The sequence below is a fragment of the Gymnoscopelus braueri genome (genome assembly GCF_963280865.1).
Source record: "Gymnoscopelus braueri genome assembly, chromosome: 4".
Classification (NCBI taxonomy): domain Eukaryota; kingdom Metazoa; phylum Chordata; class Actinopteri; order Myctophiformes; family Myctophidae; genus Gymnoscopelus; species Gymnoscopelus braueri.
This window is the reverse complement of record NC_137605.1, coordinates 3739998-3756615: the sequence shown is the minus strand read 5'-3', so window position 1 is coordinate 3756615 and position 16618 is coordinate 3739998. Positions and strand designations below refer to the sequence as shown.

At 40.0% G+C, this 16618-nt stretch overlaps 2 protein-coding genes across 2 annotated transcripts; both read right to left on the bottom strand.

Annotated features, from left to right (window-relative positions):
- Nucleotides 1-409: 409 nt before the first annotated feature.
- On the bottom strand, nt 410-4238 carry LOC308084049 (uncharacterized protein). Its single transcript, XM_080426524.1, has 9 exons — nt 4190-4238; nt 2942-2997; nt 2531-2584; nt 2360-2401; nt 2207-2260; nt 1975-2004; nt 1708-1743; nt 1457-1561; nt 410-916 (listed from the first exon to the last, which is right to left on the bottom strand). Coding segments are annotated over exons 2-9 (420 nt in total). The 5' UTR covers nt 2943-2997; nt 4190-4238; the 3' UTR covers nt 410-818.
- Nucleotides 4239-11789: 7551 nt separating this feature from the next.
- On the bottom strand, nt 11790-16618 carry LOC308084526 (uncharacterized protein; the record flags this gene model as incomplete). Its single annotated transcript, XM_080427192.1, has 5 exons — nt 11790-11856; nt 13882-13931; nt 14777-14876; nt 16213-16331; nt 16611-16618. The coding sequence occupies 5 exons, from the start codon at nt 16616-16618 to the stop codon at nt 11798-11800; spliced, it is 336 nt and encodes a 111-aa protein (XP_080283318.1). The 3' UTR covers nt 11790-11797.

Sequence of the window (16618 nt, the reverse complement as noted above, 5' to 3'; positions counted from 1 at the left end):
AAAAAAAAAAGATATAAAATTAAATTAAATTAAGCTCCGGGACACTCCTTTTCCCCTGCCAGGCTTTTGGAAATGCCAAAACCCTGAAGAATGACAACTCAAGTCGCTTTGGGAAGTACATGGACATCCAGTTTGACCACCAGGTTAAATTAAATTACTCCAGTTTGTAATTATACCTGTACAATTTCAACATGACTTCTGTTATGGCTGGGCCACCTACAGTATATGAATAGAGCATCATTCCCCCACAGGTGGGAGCTGTTAGAGGCTACATCCTAAGTTACCTGCTGGTTATCTGGTAGCAAAACCTCTGAACGTGATCGTTTGGATTGCTCAGGAAGGACACAGACCCAAGAGAATAGACAGAAGAAGTTACTCATCATTGATGTTTTATTAATGAATCCCTAATCTTAGTTACAATTAAATGTGAATCCCTAACCAATAACAGAAGTTATAAGACCAATATGAATTACCAATGTTTCAGCAGCAAGCAGAGCGCTCCGGACACCGAATATTGTTGAGAGTGAATACTAATGTTCATGTTGTGATTAATATACCGTAGTGCATCAGCACGTCCGCTTGGTCCATCAGTTCGTCGAACGATGGGGAGGTGCTCTGGGCCTCCTCCCATCTTGCCTTCAGGTCAGGTCGGGGCTCGCTGACCACTAGGATGTCTGTCGCCATCGAACGACCCTCTCCATGGTAGTGGACATTCGTCATGCTTGGTGTTTGTGTTGGGTGACTGTGGAGGAGTGCAGGGGATGGGGTGCACGCGGATACGTGATCGCCAGCTCCGTTCAGATGAATGGTGGGAGCCATCAGAACAGCAGGCCGTGGCACAGGTCATCGTGCCATGACGCAGCCACTTCTGCAGTGCATTCCTGTATAGCAATTCGGTCAAATTGACGAGCAGCCGCTGGGGAAAAAAGTAAAAAAAACTTGTTATAAAGATAAATAAGAAAGCTGGCAGGTGGCCTTAGGAGCACTTCACCCATTTTCAACCCCATAGTCATATAATTGATCCACACTAATGCTCGTAAAACATGCCACCATTCATGTCTACTCTGTTCAGGAGGGCAGTGGACAGCTCAGAAACCTGCCTACCAGTGACATGACAGGTCATCATTTTCAATGTCCATTAGCTTGAAATGATGTCACTGGTAGGCAGGTTTCTGAACTGTCCACAGGCAAAGACCACCTCTGAGACAGAAATGGTGCCATCTTATTGTGAGCATTACAGAGGACCACTTATATGAACTTAAGGTTGGAAATGGGTGAAGTGCTTCTTTAAGAGTGGATGCATTTTCCATCAGGCTCATTCCATGGTGAGGAAAATGCATCTGTTCTTATTTACTTGAGATAAAAGTAAAAATACTTAATTAAATTAAATATCCATCATAAAAATTGCCAAATCCACTGTAGTAAACCTAGTATTTTGAGGTGCAGATTGACTCACCAAACATGCAGTCCTGCATCAGCGTGTCCTTGAAGGCCCTCTTCTTATTCCTTGTTTTCTCTGATGGCACAGTGTGGTAGGGGCTGGAGTTATACATTGGCATTCCTAGAGAAAGACAGACAGAACAAAATAAGGCAAATAAGCACCATCAAAGTAGTTATCAATGAGCACCATATACACTAGCAAGTGTACCTAGTGCATGTCTGGTGGTAAAAAAAAAAAGTGATTTGAGAATGTGTTAGTTAACTCACCTTTATAGCCTTGGGGGTGATGATTGCCAGCGAAGTCTAAAAAGAGGACAATTAAAATATTAAAAAAAGCTTGTATGCAATTTATCAAGACTGTATGTTTTAATGTTTAGAGTAGCAGGAGCTATAAGTTCAAATATGTCAGTCTTTAATAAGTTACAGTATGTCATGGCACAATAGCCAAGGCACAGCAACTGTTTAGTAATGGCTAATAAAATAATCACAAATGTATAAAAAAGGCTCTTGTTGACACAGGGACAACAGACATACCATTCCATGCTTGTCCAGTGTGGTTCCCTCCTGAAATGGATTAAAATAGCCCTAATTGGTCACTGTAAAATACAAGTTCTCATATAATATCGTGCCAACATTAACAGATCCTTGCAAAATAAGTAAGGTCTCCAGTAAGGCACGACTAGAAATCCAACCACCACCTATTGAAACAGACTGGAGACACACTAAGAGTGGCTGAGAGAATCATCTAGCCTATTAGTCTACTTACCATGATTGCAGGGGTCCATTGACTCCAACTCTGCCAAGAAGCTTCCACCAAAGCCTAAAATGAGAGAACACAAAACATGAACTATGAATTCTATCTAAAGCACATTTACAATCTGTCCACCCTGAGGTAGTAGTTGTGAAGTGGTTCACTTACCATTATTAGGCTGGTTATCCTCCGAGCAGCTTCCTCCAGAGGCTAAAAGAAGGGAACACAAGACATGAATAGTGGACGCTGTAACCTTGGAACACATAACCTGAACTAAATGCTTGTAAAGCTTTCATGCAATTACATTTGGTTTTGCCATGTTAGTAATTAATGACATACCACTGCTTGCATTTGGTGTTGGTACAGAAGGGTACTGGCTGGATTCTGGCAGCACTGGAATTATACATGGCAATACTTAAAGTAGGTGTAGCAGTTAGTGTCATAACTGACAGTGTCACCACTGTACCTGGAAAATTAGGTGGCTTGAAAAAAAAAATCGCTTCACACTGCTGTTTTCTGGCTCATCTGACTTAGGCCAATTCTAAAAACACCTCCTAAAACCTAACCTAAGTTTTCTGAAAACGTTCAAATTTTTACTAAAAAAATTAATAAAACATTATGTTGCCATACATATAGCAACAACTAATGAGACACAGAGGTGGCTCCCGGATTGAATGGTATAACAACGTATAGGTTACAACAGGTCTAAATAGAAAAGAGGTGGTGCCCGTGCTGCTATAATTATTATACTTGGCCAGGCCTTGTGTATTGCAGTGAATCCTCTCCAGTCCTCTTGTAGCACAACCCTGAAAATTTAGAGGGAAACAAATAATTCAATAAATATATGCACAAAACAATGTATATAAATATATATATATATATATATATATATATATCAGCCAAATTATTAATTTATCAGGTCCTTCCAAAATATTTTACACACACGTATATATAATATATACACACACACACACACACACACACACACACACACACACACACACACACGTATGTATATATATATATATATATATATATATATATATAAATTATTATAAAACTTACATTAACCACTTTAGCCCTATTTTATACATAGGACATTTGAAAATAGCAGATCTACAAGCTCACCACATGTTGCATCGTGACGCGTTGTGAGCTTGTAGATCTGCTATTTTCAAACATTTTACTTTTGGTACTTTAAGTATATTTTGATGCCAATACTTTTGTACTTTAACTCGAGTAACATTTTGAACACAAGGCCTTTTACTTTTAACAGAGTATTTTTATATTATGGTATTGCTACTTTTAACTAAGGGTATTAAGCCTTTTCCATGAGCTAACCTGGTTTCTATTATGCTCTAGATCCCGCCTCCTATATCCGGTAAATTTTCACATACACACATGCAACCACGGATGTAGTTTCCGTATCCGGTCTAGACCGGAAGTGCTTCCGGCAAAGTGAATTGGTACCCGTTGGGTTAACAACACCAGTAGCTAGTGAGTTAGCACCATACATTCTGCCTTGTTAGTTCACCACTATTAAATGAACGAACTGCTTCACAGTAGTGCTGGTTACAACAATGATTATACAACTGTTAAAAACGCTAATAATCTGTTATTGTATAAACACAGATAAACAAATGAAAGTACATTTTAATCACGAAACATGCTAACAAAACGTTAGCTAGCATGCTAGCTGCTTTAATAACATGCATTGCTATTTACTAACACAAGCTACAAACCCCGGACAGCATAAAGATAACATTTAGTCAAACGATGAGAGTCGGGTGACGGTATCTGAACGGGATAGTACATTCTATTCCCATAAGAACTCACTTACCAGTCAGTCAACTATTATTAGCTAGCATGCTAGCTAACAAGCTCAGGTCTGCACTGTAGTTGCCACGGTAATAATTCACAAGTTAACATTTAGTCAAACGATGACAGCCAGATGATGGTATATGAATTGCATAATACATTATATTGTAAAGGACTTACCAGTTTGTCTTAGTAGTATTTGTGAATTGTCAACAAGCCTCAATTCGCGCCAATGTTTCCTTTGAAAAACTCAAGTCCCATGAGATTTAGATGGTCTCGCGAGTTGTGACGACTACCCTCTCGCAGGGGAGGGGGTGCGAGGGGAGGGGGAGGAGGGGAGGGGAGGGTGAGGGGGGGGTGTGCAATATCAGCACTACACGTTGAAACAATGTCAATTCATTGTTGGGCATTTCAACATTGAAAAACCATCATCTATACTAAATTGATTCAATGACATTTTTTTAAATGTTGAAATCGTATCTGTATTTAAACATTGAATCAACATAGCTTTTTCAACCTCAACCAAAAATAACCAATCTGACCAAAATCCAACATTGAATTAATATCTTTTGCTATCTGGGAGGTGATGATTCAGTGGCCTCCACGTGTGGATATGCAGGGTTTGATGAGGACAGTGTTGTTATATTCATGAATGGATTTCCAGGTGATGATCTTGATTTGTAAATTAATTCTATCTTGGCCATATATGGACATTGCCAAATATCGGCTTAATATTGATGACATCATATGATATAGTCAGAATATGCTTTCTTGGTCAGATATAGAGTACGGTCCGCAATGTAATGTTAGATTTGTTACGGAATGGACCGAACTGACTGACAGGATCTGCAGGTTTTCATAAACTGTGACCTGCAGTTGTAATAATAAAAAATTAATAACTGATAATCACCTACAAATTAGAATTCACTGCTGACCCACAAGTGAAATCATTTTGAGTTCATAAGTTTAATATGCTTTATCTTAATGAAGTATATAATTATATTTCTCCCAACTAGTGATCAGATAGACATGCTGAGACTCTTTGAAAGAGATGTTAGTGAGATTATCCCAAGAACTCAAACAGTGATCACTGAAAGACAGAGATGAGACTCTTTGAAAGAGATGTTAGTGAGATTATCCCAATAACTCAAACAGTGATCACTGAAAGACAGAGATGAGACTCTTTAAAATAGATATTAGTGAGATTATCCCAAGAACTCAAACAGTGATCACTGAAAGACAGAGATGAGACTCCATAATAGCGACGCCATTAAGATCATTTTGAGAACTCAAACAGTGATCACTGTGAGACTGAACAGTGTCATATCTCAGGAGTTCAAATTGAGAAGAATGAGAAAATGCACTTTGGTCTCGGCTGGTGCTCATCTTTATCTAGAGACACAAATGATACATAATGGAGGTCTCATTTAGGATTTTCGCTTGCTATGGGTTTGTGTTGAAAATTAGCTTGTTTTCCTCACTTGCCATATTCCATAATCATTGCCTTGTCACATGTATTTAGGATCAAATGTGATGACATTACCATTGTGTTGATGTAACACATCCCAAATGTGCTAATTTAGTCTTGCATGATATTTTAATGTTATCACATTACATTCATTCACATGCCATACTGTCATTGGGTGATTCATGCAGCAGGCTATAATACAGAATCTGCCACTGAGCTGAAACATTTACTGTACGGAATAGAAACAGTAGAAACAGTACTCTCAGGTGGCCTACATCCTATAATGGGACACAGGGCCTACATATTAAGAAGCTATATAGGAGACTTATATGTCCTGTATTATGAACATATAGAGCCTATATATGGATAAAGAAGCTATATAGGAGACCTATATGGCTTGTATTATCAACATATATGACCTATATGAGGGTATAAACAAGCTATATAGGAGACCTATATACCCTGTATATGCACATATATGCACCTGATTTTGACCTATATGTGAGATATATGCAGCCTATATGGAGCTTATACCAGGCATATATGTGGTATATATGCACATATATGCGCATATATGATCCTTATATGTAGCATATAGGTTACATATAGTTGCATATATGGAACATATAGATTCTTTCCATGTGGGTATAGTCATGTGATCAAGACGCATCTGTCCGATATTTCATATTCCATCCTGATTGACTAAGGTTGAATTCCAAAGTTTGCAGGATTGGTCCGTTTTGAACAAAATGTATGAAATCATGAACGCGGCGTGCGATTTCCGTGAAAATTTGCACGCACATTCCCACTAGGCCGAGGAAGAAATGCCACCCTTTTCACATTGGCCTATTATAGCGCCACCAGGAGGCCACAATAACTTACCTGACCTGGCGGAGACCTGTGCTCCGAGGAGCACTTTTTCTAGTTTTTTTTGTTATGGTAGACTACAGAATTCTAAAACTATCTACAGCAGCCTATATATATACTGTAGACGGGGGATAGCAGTGGAGACAGAGTGAAACCTATGACCTGAATAGTCATTATTGTGCATTCTCCGATTGGACTAACTTCTAATAAGAGTAAAATTAGTAGTGACCCCTGGAACCCCCTCAAGACCCCTTGGGGTCCCTGCACCCCAGTTTGAGAACCACAGGTCTAGAGACACACTAAGTCTGATGTGTACCTGGTATCCTACCTTATTGGCACTAAATACACCTTCTTTGCACTCTACTTATGTGACCATTTACCCTGTTGGATGCCTTTTAGCGAGGTTTGTTCCCCTTCACTGTAATCTTATTGTCTTATTTATTTGTCTGTTTTGTTTTGAGTTTCTTTTTTATTGTGCTCATGTGTCCTTATATAATGGCTTTGGTCTTAAAGCTCTGTGTCTGTCTAATGATTGTCTTATACAAAGCATATTGAATGTCCTTGTTTAAATTTGCTATACAAATAAACTGGCTTTGCCTCAGGTTAATGCCTTTTAATCTGACCAGGCACTTGTAAATCATCCTGGATGAGAGCCTCTGCTAAATGCATAAACTGAATAAGGCCGGTATAATTTTCCTTTATTTTTTCTTATTGTCAACACAACACAAAAAGACCATAACCCTCTAAAGCTTGATTCATATTTCATCAAGATGCAATGAGTTGTGTGTGAGCTTGTAGATCTGTAATTTTTTGCTGCATGTTGGTCCCAGAATAGTGAGTCTAGAGATCATGTGTTAAGACTCATAGTGAGGCTGTGGGCCTTTGAGCTGATCTGATGTATGACTTGTACTTTATAAATTAATGTTTCACTCTGTGATATTAATTATTTTACTTTATGTTTCATTCTTATCTACCTTGGTTTGGATGTTGACACGGAAGAATTACGGTTCTTAAATGGTTCTTTAAAATATTATTATGGTTCTATAAAGAGTGAATGGTTCTTCGAGGAACAGAAATGATTCAGCAAGGAACTGCTTTTTGATGCTGAACCTTTAACCACTTTACACGCATGCACGCGCGCGCGCGCACACACACACACACACACACACATCAATGTCTTTATTTGAGTCCACATTTATAAAATACATTAAAGGGGCTCAAATATTTTTCAGTTACTTCTGATGTCCCACACTGGAAACAACATAACAAAAAGCGCATGAACGTATTCACAGTTAACTTTGGTCATACACTTCAGTCTGCCATATTACCAACACCGGAGAAAAATTTAATCATGTGTTTAGGTGTCAGATGAAGACATTATGCTACTGATGCAGATACCAACATATTCAACAACAATCTGACCTCCCAAAATATTCAGTGGTGGAAAGTAACTAAATACATTTACTCAAGCACTGTACTTATAAGTACAATTCTGAGTAAGCGTATTTCCATTTATCTACTCCACTACATCTCAGTGGCAAATATTGTACTTTTTACTCCACGTATATTTATTTGAATACTTGTGTTAATCATTACAAAAGATATGTTTAATCAGTAATACATAATACGTACACAAAACAAAACATACATCAAAACCACCTAAGTGGAAAAAGCGGCACTCCAAATAAATACTGCAAGACAGTGGCTCAGATAAAAATACTTTTTAATCTAATCTGCTCTGAGGAAAGCTGCGGCCGAAACGCGTTAGCGTTCTCGCAATAAAATGAGAAACTACATCTGAGCCACTGTCTTGCAGTATTTATTTGTGCCGCTTTTTCCACTCAGGTGGTTTTTGATTTGAGTTGTATACATAGCTGAGCACCCACTGCCTAAACTAAGAAGGCATCCAGAGGAAGCGCACCGTTTTTTTCTTTCTTAACAATACAAAACATATTAGCATAAATAAAGAGAATACCTAACTAAGCCTTTATCCTGCATCCCTTATTTTGGAGTGCCGCCATTTCTCCACCTTGGTGTGTCTCCTTTCTTCACTAAAGCCAGATTCCATTCCCCAAAGCTCGGTCACTCGCTCACTCTCCTCGCTTCCTCCACTCGCGCCTAAGCCCCGCCCCTGCGAGGCGCCGAGGATTATTTGCGAGGACGGAGTGGTCGAGTGGTTGCCGTCAAAGGATCGGACTGCACTGGGTCCGTCATTTCAAAGCGACAGAAAATTCCGCGATCACTTATGACGTCTCAAACAGCTGGACCAGAGCCGTGGATGAAAATATACATGCATAGAATAATATGCAGGTATAGAATAATACAGAATATAAGAATAGACAATTCATCAATGTGGATGGCCACATTGTTATCTTTATAGTTAACATTTTGTGCAAAGCCATTCATTCCTGAAATAGTGAACGAAGCGCCAGGATGATTAAACATTTATGAATTAAATCCTGACCCGTCCCTCTTTTTGCTCTTACAGTCCCCAGACCCCCCACCCCCCGCAGCAGTCCCGCACGGCACTGCTGCTTATAACAGCCACCGTATATTACAGAGTATGTCTGACTCTGAATTACATCATTCAAGCAGGGTAGCCATACGTCCTCTTTTCCCCGGACATGTCCTCTTTTGGGGGGCTGTCTGGGGGGGTTTTATAAAATCCTTCAAATGTCCGGGGTTTTGAGAGTTTGGGTGATATCCCTCCCACTTCTGGGACGAAGAAAAAAGAAAAAAAAACGATTTTGTGATTTTGCTTGATATTGTTTGATAGCGAAATAAATCATGACTGATAGACATGAAAGAAGACCCTTCACAGCTAATAGAGAATTTTAAATTTTAAGAATCGGTTCATAATTGAATGAATACGGCTATAATTAAAGCGTAAAGTGTCCTCTTCTATATTCAGTCTATATATAAATACAATACATTATTTTAAACATAATCTTTGTCACAGTAATTTATAGTAGTCCATGCACTGCATTGAGACATGCAAGGAGAGAAATGAACTATCAGCTTTTGAGACAGAATAAGTGTGCACAATATATTACAATGTATATAATTGTATTATACTTTATATCGTATTGTTGCGTCTTTTCAGTCAATTTACACTGTGTGTGTGCGTGTGTGTGTGTGTGTGTGTGTGTGTGTGAGATGCGCAAGTGATCGGCGGGGGCGAAGGGGGCAGCCGGTGTTTTCGGGGCATGGTTTCGGGTTTCAAGCATTGTTTGTGTGGCCACATGTGGAGGAGGACCATGTATACGTCACGGGAGAAGGGAAAAAACAAAAAAAACGTCTACACGTGATGCGGAAGTCTGCCGCGGAGGAGCTGACGAGAGTGGTCGAGCCTACACTTGATGTACACTCGCTAAATGCGGAGTAGAGAGCCTCCTCGGCTCCTCCACTCGACTCCACTCGCCTCCTCCATGAAGCAACTGAGTAATTGGAATTTAGCACATCCGGTTTGGAGTCGGAGTGACCGAGTGGGAGTGAGCGAGTGGCCGAGATTTTCGGGTTTGGAATCTGGCTTTAGTCTTCTATGGCTGAGCGTCTACTGCCTACATCCAGAGGAAGAACACCTGCTTTTCTATCTAGACAATACAAAACATCAGTGGTGTAAAGTAACAAATTACATTTACTCAAGTACTGTACTTAAAGTACTCCAATTTAGTGGAGTATTTCCAATTTTCAGTACTAATACTTCTACTCCACTACATCTCAGAGGAAAATATTGTACTTTTACTCCACTACAATTACTTGGAAACTTTAGTTATAGTTACTTTGTAGATTTTGATCATTATTGCAAAACATACATTTACCACTTCAGCCCTATGTACATTTCGGCCATTTGAAAATAGCAGATATACAAGCTCACAATACGTCACGTTGTGAGCTTGTAGATCTGCTAGGTATACTAAAGATTAGTGTAGCGTCCCAGCTGGGCATAAAGGAGGTTGAAGCTCAACTGATGATTTGTAAATGGTTACTTTATTAAATCAACGTGAAAACTGAAAGAAAAAGCATAAACATATAATCAATAAACTGTCATGACTCAAAAACACATGTCCCACATAACCAATAAAAAGTGCATATCAAAACCACAAATGCAGCATAAAAGTACCGACCACAACAATAAAAACCCACAACAATAATAGACATTCACCTTTTCCCTCTCCAGCTAGGTGCTAAATAAACCGGGTGCTTCTCCAGTGGCACGTCCATCCATCAATAACAGTTCACTAGGAATCTCACTAAAAACAAAGGTATCAAAGTTAAAATCCAAATCACATTTCCAGTTCCATTTCCATTTCATTTCATTAGTTGGTGGCACTCACTTTTCCTCTGTTTGGTCCATCCAGTTGTCCAAACAGTTCCTTTAATCTTGTGGCTCCGTGCCAAACAAACATTTGTCTCCGTGCTGCTGCTCCCCTCCCCCAGCTCACGTTAGACTGGCTTTAATTAGTACACTGCTCTCAGTGCGCAGGTGCGCTTCCGCTGTTTCCTTTCAAAATAAAGGTTCTCTGTCCTGGGTCCGTTACACACTGCTCTCAGTGCGCGGGTGCGCTTCCGCTGTTTCCTTTCAAAATAAAAGGTTCTCTGTCCTGGGTCCGTTACAATTAGTATCTTCTGCATAATGAGTATACTTTCTACTTTTGGTACTTTAAGTACATTTTGATACCAATACTTTTGTACTTTTACTCAAGTACATTTAGAATTCCGGACTTTTAGGCCTTACTTGTAACCGAGTATTTCTACATTGCAGCATTGATACTTTTACTTAAGTGACAAATGTGAGTACTTGTTCCACCACTGCAAAACATATTGGGATGAAGCTTAGCTGCATCATAAGGTACATTTACAGAGAAAGGAGGGGTGGTGTCCCTTCTTATAGTGTGTACAAAGTAGATCTATAAGACTATAGTGATCACGCTAGAAGTCGTAATGTAATTTAGCTTCTGAATGCTCTCCTCTGTGCACCGTTACATGCATTATTAATTCCTTCATTTAGAGCAGGGGTCTTCAACAGGGGGTCCGGGACCCCTAGGGGGTCCTCAGAGCTACTATAGGGGGTCCGCCAAATCTTTGTGTGATAGGATCTAGTTTTTTTTACATTAACCACTTGAACCCTAGAATTCCTTTTCTGAGGGGAACATTAGCCGAAAATAGCCGATCTACAAGCTCTCAACGCCTCGCGCTGCGAGGCGTTGAGAGCTTGTAGATCGGCTATTTTTGGCCAAGAGGCTATAGGTGTAGAGGGAAAAAAGAGCTGAGTAAGTAAAAAAAAGACTTTAATCTGAAACACAATTTTATACAATATAGAGTAGGGGGTCCCTGCTTCATCTTTCTCTCAGCTAGGGGGTCCTTGGCCAGAAAACGTTGAAGACCCCTGATTCAGAGACCAAAGTTGATACTCACTTAGTGAACATCTGGAGATGACCTTTGTCCTGTGTTCACACACGTTCCTTCTCATGCACACGTTCATTCTCATATACATGCACGTCTTCAGATCCTAGACACAGACAATGCAGTGACTTATTCAATCGCTTTTTATGATTGTGACATGTTGTATTATCATGAAGACAACCCCCCCCAAACAATTATGATTGTTCATAATTTAGCATCCCGCCTATACCTAATAAATGAATGCACAGATCGTAGAAACATCACATTGCTCACTACAAATAGAAAGACAATTAAAAGGCTTGAATTCACCCCATGTTGACATGATGTGAGTGTGAAAGCACATAAAGAGGACTTTACTTACTTAATAACTGGATAATAGGCTCTATGCACAGCAGCCATATTGTAAATAAATTGGGCCTCATCCTTACTTCCTTCACAGGTGTTACCGATCATGCTAATTAAAGGAGAATTTTGCACTAAGGTTTTCTTACCTTTTCTACGATGTTATGATGTCTTAGGATGAATGGTAATGGTACAGTAGAAAAATTCTCGTCTAGCGAGACAGTAGAAAAAGTCTCGCTAGACGAGATTGAAATCTCGAGATTTCAATCTCGTCTAGCGAGACTTCTGTTTAATTTTTATTTTTTTAGTGTTCTGTCACTATGAACGTCAGATCTCTCTCTCGTAACTATTAAGATACGCGATCTAACGCAAGGCCTATCTAAGCTGTGGCGGACCCGGGACGGAGTCATGAAATGTTTCTACTGTACCATTCATCCTAAGATATCATAACATCATAGAAAAGGCAAGAAAACCTTAGTCCAAAATTCTCCTTTAAGGCTCTGTTCCATTTAGTGTAGCGCAGACAGTGGTTCTCAAACGTTTTAATTTCAAGGACCCCCATAACTCTGAGAGTGTATAAATGGGTCCATTTGGAACCCCCTCAAGGGACCACACTTTGAGACCCACTGGTGTAGCTGAGTGTTTCCAGTGAGCCAACATGCAACAATATATCAGCACCCTGACTCTGTTTGACCAGAATGGAACAGAGCCTTCATTAGTATCATTGGTGACAACCTGTGAACCAATTCAATCTCTGTCATTTTAGATTTCTTTAGCTATTCAAACATAGCAGATCCACAAGCTCATAGCGCGGCACCGAGTGCCGCACTATGAGCTTGTAGATCTGCTATTTTTTCGTGAAAATCGTGAAAATGTGTGCAAAATCTTTGAATATTCTACAAATGTCTTCTAAATCCTAATCCTAAAAAAAACACATTGCTATCAGCGGTTCTAAAACTTTTTCATGTCAAGGACCCCCAAAATTATATGTATTTGACCGTGGACCCCCATCTAAAATTTTCCAGAAGCACAGAGTCAAAAATGCTCCCTTTAAAGGAGAGATCCGGACATTTTAAGTGTTATCTTTGATGTGTCGCTTATCACTCACCATCCTTGAAAGGGACGTTGAGTTATTTCAGAGAGTCCCGTGTCGTCATTTTTTCGACCCCCTCCGTTGGCATAATGGGAGCGCGTGCATAAGTGAAATTCGTCTATTATAACCGATGCAAAGTTATTTCTTTCTCTACTACTACTCATTGTGGAGTCTCATGATACTCAAACATGCACTGAAAGTTCCTGAGAGGCTAACGCTAATGCCGAACGAGCTAACGCTGGTTGCTTGTTTCTCTCCCAGAACCTGGCAACTCGGTGTTGCCAGGGAGAGATAACTCAACGTCCCTTTCAAGGATGGTGAGTGATAAGCGACACATCAAAGATAACACTTAAAATGTCCGGATCTCTCCTTTAAAAACATATACAGTATATATTCAAATATTTGCACTAATGTTCAAGATCTTTCAAAAATAGCAGATCTACAAGCTCCTAGCGCGGCACTCGGTGCCGCGCTAGGAGCTTGTAGATCTGCTATTTTTGAATAGCCAAAGTATAGAATATGGATAACGTGGTTACACAGATGAGTTTCCCGGTTTTGGGGTTAATGGGTTAACGTCCAGAAGGAAGTAAGGAAGAGGCCCCCAATTTCTTTCCAATATGTCTGCTGTGTGCATGGAGCCTATAGAACATGGTGGGAAAATATAAGAACATGTCAAGGATCATATGAATATCTGACCTTTAGGAGTTGATGCAGCATCACTGGTCCTGCGTTCACAGGTCTTGTTTCTGAATGGTGTAAATACAACACTGTTAAAGGGATAGTTCACCCAAAAAATGACATTTTTTCCTATCGATTTGTCGACCCCCTGGAGACTTGAATTCATGGAGATTTTTATTTTTTTTTGTCGCATTTCTAAGCCAATAATCTGATGACCAGCGGACCGGTTTGGCAGCGGTTCCGGTATAGGAGACACAAAGGAGACTCTTTGTGTCTCCTACCGGAACCGCTGCCGGTCATCAAATGATTGGCGTAGAGAATGCGACAAAAATAAAAAAATATCCATGAATTCAAGTCTCCAGGGGGTCGACAAATCGATAGAAAAAAAAAAAGTCATTTTGGGTGAACTATCCCTTTAACCCAGGCATCCGTATTGTGGGGAAAGCTTTGGGCGGAAAATAGCCGATCGACAAGCTCACAACGCGTTGTGAGCTTGTAAATTAAGCTTGTAAATGAATGCCCTCCTTCGTCGCACCATAGTGTCGCTTGAAAGTAGACGATCTACAAGCTCACCCACGCGTGAGCTTGTATCTGCCATTAAAACAATCTGAATAGGCCTGGACCGTTGGCGTAGCCATCGCTCACAGCGCATCGCTCACAAAGCGCCGCGATGCGACGGGTTGTGAGCTTGTAGATCTGCTATTTTCAAAACATTTTTTAGTACTTTTACTTTCGGTACTTTAAGTACATTTTGATACCAATACTTCTGTACTTTTACTCAAATAAATGTTTAATTCCGGCCTTTTACTTGTAACAGAGTAGGCCTACAGTACTTCTACATTGCAGTATTGATACTTTTACTTAAGTAAAACATTTGAGTACTTTTTCCACCACTGTATAATAGGCCACTTACCTCTTAGTCCATACTATGAAGAAGACCAGAAGTAAAACAGCTATAAGACATGTAGCGGTTATACCAGCAGCCTCAGCAGCTGAAATAACAGCAACTTTTTCTGAAAAGACAAAGTAATCCACGTTATTCACACATAAATATAACAATACATCATGATAGAAGGACAGTAGTATTAGTCTGGTGCAGACATCTGTCTCAGAGATCTCCGCCTACTAGTATGTCATTCAATGAATGGGTTAAAACTGGGTGGAAACTATATTATTATTAAAAAAATAATAATAATAATAACAGCGTCACAGCACATCTGTGTTAACCCATTAAGACCGGGAACGCATCTGTGTGTCACTTTTAGATTTCTTTGGCTATTCAAAACAAGCCATAGAGCTACAAGCTTGTAGATCTGCTATTTTTGAAAAACATTTTGTGCAAATCTTTGAACATATGTATTTTTGTAAACAACATTTTGAACTCAAATCTTTGCTTCTGGGGAGGGGGGGCGGGGCAGGCCTGGAACAATGTTTTTTATTTTACAAATGTTCGAAAAATATATATGCAAAGATTTGCAAAAAAGACTGACTAGGGGTGCGTTCGGAAATACAGCACTGAGCACACTGGCCAATACAAACTAATAGGCGAATGCGCTCCGGTGCGCAATTTCCGAACGAACCCTATAGCCAAATTCCAAACCCGAAAATCTCGGCCACTCGCTCACTCCCACTCGGTCACTCCGACTTCAAACCGGAAGTGGTCAGGGTCCAATTATTCAGTTGCTTCTTGGAGGAGGCGAGTGGAGTCAAGTGGAGGAGCCACTTCCGCATTTAGCGAGTGTACATCAAGTGTACGCTCGACCACTCTCCACAGCTCCTCCGCGGCAGACTTCCGCATCACGTGTACACGTTTTTATTGTTTTTTCCTTTCTCCCGTGACGTATACATGGTCCTCCTCCACATGTGGCCACACAAACAATGCTTGAAACCCGAAACCACGCCGAAACACCGGCAAAATCACAAAATCGTCTGAGTTTTTTTTCTTTTTTCTTCGTCCCACAAGTGGGGGGATATCACCCAAACTCTCAAAACCCCGGACATTTGAAGGATTTTATAAAACCCCCCAGACAGCCACCCAAAAGAGGTTATGTCCGGGTATGTCCGATATGTCGGGCTCCTCGCAGGGGCGGGGCTTAGGCGCGAGTGGAGGAAGCGAGGAGAGTGAGTGTGTGACCGAGCTTTGGGGAATGGAATTTGGCTTTAGTGTCAGCAACAACAATAGGACGGTACCATTGGTTTTCAAAGCACTGTGGTGTTTATGGGTTTTATAAATATTGAACCAATGAAAAGTAGTAAAAGAAGTAGTAAAAACAAAAATTTCATTTCCTGAAAAACAAACATTTTGGACCTACGCAATTTCCGACGATATATAAAACATATCGTACTTACTGTAGATCTTCAGCATGAAAACTCCCTCTATGGTCACTCCTACGTCTGGTGCGACACTGACTCTGTATTCTCCGTTGTCGTTAAGTCTCAGATTCCTGAGCTCCAGAGACGCAGTGTAGCTAGGGAATTTTAAATCAATTAAATCAATCTATCATCCATTAAAAAAAAACACATTGCTTTATTCCATCACATTACAAAAGAGAAGAGTCTGAAAGTTCATTGTAATAGCAGGTTAAATGTATTGGAAATCTGTCGGTCATCTTATCTCGTCAAACAATATAACATGTATTTTATCCTTTACAAAAAAATAAAACAATCAGCGTGTAAATACCTTATGTTATTAAAGTGAAAGGTTCTCACCTGAAAGCAATGCCAGGAGGAAAAAGATCTCCACGTACATGTTCAT

Bases quoted from the DNA above. Each gene is read 5' to 3' on its own strand.
- LOC308084049 (XM_080426524.1), bottom strand. The intron at 1,744-1,974 runs GTATGTCTGTTG...TCCTCTTTTTAG, and splicing joins CACTGGACAAGCATGGAATG to ACTTCGCTGGCAATCATCAC. The intron at 1,562-1,707 runs GTGAGTTAACTA...GTCTTTCTCTAG, and splicing joins TCACCCCCAAGGCTATAAAG to GAATGCCAATGTATAACTCC.